The following is a 7,625-nucleotide window of genomic DNA, read 5'->3' as shown; positions in this document are numbered from 1 at the left end:
AAGCAAGCCCTAGACCTGAAGGCAATACTTCCCCTGCTGGACTGACTCGCCTTCACCTGGGCTCTTTAACTCAAAGATTATTATATTTTTGTACTTCTCTGCTCTTGATAATTTATGTTATCTTTTCAGGTGGTACTTTTATTTAAAGAATAGTAATTCTCTTTTTACTTCTCATTACACTTCTTTTTGACAGTAATGAAAATATTTTAAACTGGACTTGAATTTGGAGAAATTTAAAATGTTTACAACTCACCCAAAATATCCACATTATACATATCTGGATATGAAGAAGTTTGGGGAAGGAACTGTTATTCTCTGTTAGCTTATGATATGGATTATATTTTAGGACCATGCCTCTTAAAGTATGCTGTGTGGACCCCCTCTTAAAGCAGCTTCAGCATCGCCTGGGAGCTTGTAAGAGATGCAGAAGCTCAGGGCCCTCCCCAGACTATGGAATCAGAACCTGCATCTTCACAAGGTACCCAGATGATCAGCGAGCACATTACAGTGTGAGAAGCACCCATTTAGGATAAATTTGCCTCTGGACAGCTCGTTCTTGAATTTGAGGCCAATCTTCTTGAAGCACCGTATAGGTTCTCAATAGGAAGAATCCTTCCTTAGGCATCTTCAGCAGCCTTTTATGGATTCATTAAGAGCCTGCTAAGTAGAAGACAAATGAAGAATCACTGCATAAACTTTTAAGCTTCTCCTTTAATTTAGTCTAAATTTAATTTAGAATGATTTTGGACTATAACTAGATATCTTAAAATGGATTTATGTCACATTTATGAACATATTTCAATTGTGTACTTGTGAACAAAAATTTTTCTTTAATATCATACACCAATATATAGCAAAGTAGATTCTCTATAGAATATTTAAATGTATATATCCATAAAGGAAGACTAGACTTATGTTCTTTTTTAAAAAATATATTGTATTGATTTTTTTACAGAGAGGAAGAGAGCGGGATGGAGAGTTAGAAACATTGATCAGCTGCCTCCTGCACACCCCCCACTGGGGATGTGCCTGCAACCAAGGTACATGCCCTTGACTGGAATCGAACCTGGGACCCTTCAGTCCACAGGCCAATGCTCTATCCACTGACCCAAACCAGTTAGGGCTAGACTTATGTTCTTTTTAAAAATATATATATTTTATTGATTGTTTACAGACAGGAAGGGAGAGGGATAGAGAGTTAGAAACATCGATGAGAGAGAAACATCGATCAGCTGCCTCCTGCACACCCCCTATTGGGGATGTGCCCACAACCAAGGTACATGCCCTTGACTGGAATCGAACCTGGGACCCTTCAGTCTGCAGGCCGATGCTCTATCCACCAAGCCAAACTGGTTAGGGCAGACTTATGTTCTTTATAAACATTTTATTAATATAGATCTTATTTGACCTAACTTTGAAATGCATATTTTGTTACTGGCTGCATATGCTGTGACATTCTTGAGAAAGGCTGTAATTCCATCATATATCCATTTTTAAAGTAATCTCATCTGCTTAAGAACATTATTGGACTATCCAAAAGGCCACTTGGGGTTCAACTAAATAAAGCAATTAAAGTAAATTTATGATTTGTTTTAAAACTTGAGCCTAATTCTAAGACCGCTGTGATAGTTGCTGTTATATTTTTAAAGAAATACTGTAACCATTCATTGGCAAAGTCTTATTTTATGAAGGAAGAACAAATGCTTCTTTGTTTAAACACTCTTAAGGCAACCTTGAAAATAATTTTTAAGAAGTTACTGGTTTAGAATAATGTACTTCCCAGAATTATCCAGGCCCCCTCTTCATTCCGGAGATAAATGATCCTCCTTCCTCATCATCGTGGCTGTAGAATGGTAGACAGAGACTAAACACTAATTTTCACTTAATTTGTCAAAGTCATTCTCAGCCAGCATGAGGAATAGCAATTCAAGTGATTTCACAACACAAGTCCAAGACTGAAAGTTCTGTTTCTGTCATCCATGCTGAGAGGCTAACAGATGCTATAGGATTTATCTTGAATCAGTAAACTCAGTCCAGATTTACAAGAGATTATCACTTCAAGAACGTCTGTTCTGGTTGCTCAAAGGAAAGCCATCCTGCTTGTGTACAGTAGAGGCTCAGGTATAAAATCTGGTTAAATTTAGGCAGTCACAGTGTAATTGCACTTCATCATTTCAGTTAATTTAAGTTTCATGCATCTAAGATTAATGGTATATTCTGAAGTGGGAAAACGTTTTTAACAACTTCTTAAAATAAGAAATGTGGTTTCTATCGGCTATCAATTTACATCATTACATCATTGCTAACATTAATCAACACTTTCTATGTGCTACAGACTAACTAGTCTGAATCCTTTTTACATATTATATCATTAAAATGAACAAGAAGCTTTTGAGGTATATAATATTATTCTCATTTTAAGAGGAATAAACTTAAACCAGAAGCATAAACACCTCTAGTCCAAGATCACATAGTTGAAAAATGGCAGAGCTGGAATCTAGCTGAATATTAATATGATTTGGTCACCTTAGATTTGTGAGCATGAAACTCATTCTAATTTGGAGGGGGAGGAAAGAATGGCTTTCCTTACCAATTATTTTTTTGCATTTGTTTACATATTTACTTCTTTTGCTTTATGTGGGTTAAAAGTATAATGGCATTATGAGGTTAAAATCATTGTCTGAATTCATCATTTAGATTTTCCCCTTCAATTAAAAAAAGTGTATAATATACAATTGTATGTTATAATGAAAATAGACTTTCATACACATATCATATATAATAAGAGAGGAATATGCTAATTATCTGTTACGCCGTAACATCACGACCAATCTACAAGTGGCAGAGAGCTACAGGAGGGCAGGGCAGTGGGCGGAGAGCTACAGGGGGGCGGGGCAGCGAGCTACAAGCAGTGGAGAGCTACCAGCGGTGGTGGGTGGATGGCCAGCTGAGGCAAGCGGCAGTGAGTTACTTGCGTATGGATTCGTGCGCAGGGCTACTAGTAATGTAATAAAAAAGTAAGTTAATACTAGCTCAACTGCAAATCTTGCCTTTAGTTGTAATATAATTTTTCATCCAATTTTATATACTGGGGAAACAGACTATACCCAGGAGACATTGGGAAAGCTGTGGAAGGTTTTGAAGAAAGGGATTCCAATGAGAAGGCTGTTATAATCATTTAAACAAGGGATACGAATCTTGGCAGGTGGGTCAATGACATGGGGAAAAGTGACTAATTTATAAAAGAAGTATCAACAAGGATTCCTCAATAACAAGATATATGAAGAGAATGGAAGATATTATAAATGCCTCCTGAATCCTGAGTCCAGGTAAATTGAAGAATGGTGGAGAGAGAAAGGTCTTGGGAGAAAAATGACAAGTTCAAGGTGGGACATAGACTCTAAAGCAGTGGTTCTCAACTTTGGCTGCACATTAGAATCACCTGGGAATCTTTTTAAAATCCTGATTTCTGGGCCTCATCCTCCAGAAATTCTGGGGCCACAACGGCAGCAGCAGGCAAGCAAGCTACCAAGGACAGGAGTGTAAGAGTGAGCACCTCCTGCCAACCCAGAACCTCTTGGGTGGGGCCACAACATTAGTAACAAAGAAACAGAATTTCCGGAGGACGAGGCCCAGGAATCAGGATTTTAGAAAGATTCCCAGGGGATTCTAATGTGCAGCCAAGGTTGAGAACCACTGCTCTAAAGGGATTCAGGACATCCACTTTGAACGTATCCAGTGCTTAGATAGGGAGGAAGGCTGAAACGTTAGAGAGGTCAGGAGTGTGTGTGAGATTTGGTAAGATGCCTTGGCACTTTTCCAGGGAAGGGCCTCTGAGGTGGTTAGAATGGGCTTGGCCAGGTGGGGGCAGCAGAGCATCACCAATGGCTGTGGACAGCGAGCCAGGACAGGGACACTGACAGGGAGCTACTGTTTGGACTGAGCCTTTGGATATGTTCACATTTTGGGGGTGGGAAGAATTAAAGCCAGCTAAGGACCCAGAGGTAAGGGGACCCTAGGGCGGGGGGATCACCTGGACGGCAATGTATGGAAGCGAAAACACGGGAAGATTTCTAGTAGGTCTGGAGAAGGTAGGTGTGAGAACAGAAGCAAGTGACTAGTGACTTTGAAGACAGTGACTTTAGAGGCGTACCGAGGACAATGATAGATGAAAAGAGATCAAGTGGGGAATGAGAATGGAGATGGAGAAATGCATTATTTTTTTCAGGTCTGTTATTGAAGGAAGCATCGTGATAGGAAGGTAGTTTGAGGGGAGGCAGAATAGATGGAGGGATTTTTTTCCCCATTGTGAATTATTCTTGTAGATGTTTATGAGTTGAATGGAATTATCTCCTGAAGAGAATAATTGGAGGTGCCAATGAGAGAGAAAAGTGAGGGGATCATTATGAAGCGACCTCTCAGAAGAGCTGGGATATAATCAAGAGTTCTAGGGGACAGCTTGGGTTGCAGGAGGCTAGGAAGGAAGAAGATAAAGATGGGAGAGATTTTATGGATCTTTATGAAGAACGCCAACTCCATATAAGCAAGCTGTGTTCTGAATGTTTGTTATTTGGAAAGTTTAAACCATTTCCTCGGAGAAACACTGTGCTGTAGTGGATGTGATGCGGGAAGTGGGATGATTCTGGAGAGAGCCCTTCAGACAGCCCCTCAGTTCTGAATCACCTTCCGCTTTATAAATGTGAATATCACCCAGAGTTACATCATTCCTCTCTTCACTTTTACATTCTCTTCCTCAGAGATCATTTTTACTTTTATGGTTTAAAATAGTGTTAGCTATAGAGAAATCTTTATCTCATTGTTACAGGAACTCTTTAGCGTTGAAGTATTGGCTGTTTAGCAGCCAGTTTTTAACACAGTGCCTTAATATCTTGGGTACTTTTCCCAGAATCCAAGTGTCTTTTTTTAAAAGTATATATTTTTATTGATTTCAGAGAGGAAAGAAGAGGGAGAGATAGAAACATAAATGATGAGAGAAAATCACTGATTGACTGCCTCCTGCACGCCCCACTGGGGATCAAGTCCACAACCAGGGCATGTGCCCTGACTGGAAATCGAACTAGGGACCTCTTGGTTCCTGGGTTGACACTCAACTGCTGAGCTTTTCCAGTCGGCCGTTTTTTTTTTTTCTTATTCACTGATTTCTATCTCTTTTGACCTCAAAGTTCTCTCTCTGGTTGTTAAAAAAACTTCTCTAGCAGTCTCTTCTGTCTGTATTTGTGCAGTTGCTGTGCTGATTTTCCCTCTGGGTATGGGTATATTGTGCTGGTTATATTTTGTGTACCCTGAAAGGCTTAGCTCAGTGATGGCGAACCTATGACATGTGTGTCAGAGGTGACACGCGAACTCATTTTTTTGGTTGATTTTTCTTTGTTAAATGGCATTTAAATATATAAAATAAATATCAAAAATATAAATCTTTGTTTTACTATGGTTGCAAATATCAAAAAATTTCTATATGTGACACGGCACCAGAGTTAAGTTAGGGTTTTTCGAAATGCTGACACACCAAGCTCAAAAGGTTCGCCATCACTGGCTTAGGTGATGTGCTCCATATCAAGTTTTGAAAGGTTTCCCCTTTCTTCTTAAATAAAATCTTTTCAAAGCACTCATTTCAAAGTGGTTACCTATCCGTTTCTACTTGTACAGAAAATACCGAAGGGAATCCTGGAGAAATCATGATTAGACTAGTAAAATGGGAAGGCAGTGAGAATGACCTAATCCAGCTCTTTGACATGTGAGAAAACCCAGGCACGGAGTGGCTGAGTGACTTGTTGAGTAACACAAAGGAAAAGGAAACATGTGGAGGGAGGATAAAGGAAAGGCCTGCATGGAGTGTGCTGATCTGGATGAGTGGCACGGAAGATAACTTAGAATTTATTTTCAGTTCATGGCTATTTTGACCACAAGAGAAAAAGTGGTCAGCCTAAACTGGAAGGTCAATGGGAAGTTTTAACAAAGAGAAAGTCTTGTCTGCAAGACATTCACTGCCCAGCCAATTGAAAAAAAAAAAGTCACCTACAATTATTCCCGCCATCATTGCTTGATTTCTCACCTCAAGGCATAACCACACCACTATGTCTTGGCTTCTCTCTCACCCATCATTTGCCATTTCTGAACATCCACTGCCCAATGCTCTGTGGACCTTTTCTGCTCTCTTTGGGCTGAATTACTTCTTTTATTGTTACTTTTTTATTAATTCATTGGCAGAATGTTTTTTCCACATTTTTATAAGAACCTTAACTCTAAAAGAAGTATTTATTATACATGTACTTTAACCCCAAAGGAAACCAGAAAAAAGTAAACTGGAACAAGAAATTAATTTTTAATTTACAGGGATATTAAGAGATGAAGTATGGTTAGAAAAAAATTTCCTGGAGTAAATAACCACACTGCTGGTCAATCCTTGGCCTTCATGTGGTTTGTCATAATACCAATTTAAATTCATTTTTTTTGAAAATGTTCTGTGTTCTTTTAAATAAATATTTTTCCTAAATTTAAGCAAAATGAAAAAGTCCATTCAAGGTAATAAATATTAAGAGTGCTTACTATTTGTAAGGCAGTGTGGTAGGCCCTGAATCGGATAATAAAATGAGTAAGTCGCTGCGTTTGGTAGCAGGATACATGTCTTTGTATTGCAAAAAGTTTGCACGGGCAAGAGTTTGGGGTCCAGGAGGGAATCTTGATTATTACTACACTCTTGCCCCTTCATCACCAGCAGGTCATGAGCCGAAGATGAACTAGGAACTGGAAGGCCAGTGTGGCTAGAACTGGCCAACTAGGGACAACACAGTAGGAGGAAATGTAGAGAGCTAAAAAGTGGAGAGACTTTGGGTTTTACTCTAATGAGAAGCCACTGGAGGATTTTGTTGAGCAGAGGAGTGACGTCTGATTTACAGTGTAGGTGGAAAATGACTGAAGTTGGTCATGGCCAGAAGCAGGAATCCAAGGAGCCACCACGTTGTCCAGTTAGACAATTGTGGAGGAGGAAGTGGTGAGAATGGCCGAATTCTGCCTATTTTGCTGGTGGAACCATCAGGATTTGCCGAAGGACCAAAGGTGTGACCGGACAGAACGAGGCCAGGTGGCCGTCAGCTTTGGAAACCGGCCACACCCTCAGCATCACCTTGGCACAAGGTGGAGATCTGTAAACGTCCTGATTCTACTTTTGCATCTCAGACTAATCAGAATCTCCAGCATCCTGGCCCTGCAAACAATACTTTTAAAATGCCTCGCAATGATTTCTCTGCAGCCAATTTGACTCGAGGTAATGAAACTGGCCCCGGGCTCACTTGAATGACATGAAAGAGGTCACACCTTCAGGAGACAAATCAGGAGCCCAGCACCATGCGAAGTACGAGGGTTGGTAGGCTCCTGGGTGGAAAGACCAATCCCACTCGAATCCCTCTGGCATCGAGGTAAGCATGGCGGGCTTCCTGGAGGAGGCGGATTTCGCTGAAGGCTTTCTCAGGCCTTTATCAGGAGGGCAGCGAGGAAGATGAATGCAAAAGAGGATGGTGTGTGGCTGTGGGGTGACAACTGGCTCAGGCCTATCGTGTAGTTGGCGTCCTCTCTGACCCGGACGCTGCCCTTCAGCGGCTCCGACC

The 7,625-nt window shown here is 40.5% G+C and overlaps 1 protein-coding gene across 1 annotated transcript in view; it reads left to right on the top strand.

The window, feature by feature from the left end:
• The first annotated feature begins 6,945 nt into the window (after positions 1–6,945).
• SDHAF3 (succinate dehydrogenase complex assembly factor 3) overlaps positions 6,946–7,625 on the top strand; it is a 40,451-nt gene continuing 39,771 nt past the window's right edge. The window contains exon 1 of the mRNA XM_005876150.2: positions 6,946–7,077. Within this exon, the coding sequence (XP_005876212.1) occupies positions 6,946–7,077 (132 nt within the window). The remainder of the gene's footprint in view (positions 7,078–7,625) is intronic.

Source organism: Myotis brandtii, unplaced genomic scaffold (assembly GCF_000412655.1).
Source record: "Myotis brandtii unplaced genomic scaffold, ASM41265v1 scaffold48, whole genome shotgun sequence".
Classification (NCBI taxonomy): domain Eukaryota; kingdom Metazoa; phylum Chordata; class Mammalia; order Chiroptera; family Vespertilionidae; genus Myotis; species Myotis brandtii.
This window is presented reverse-complemented; position numbering and strand designations above follow the sequence as displayed.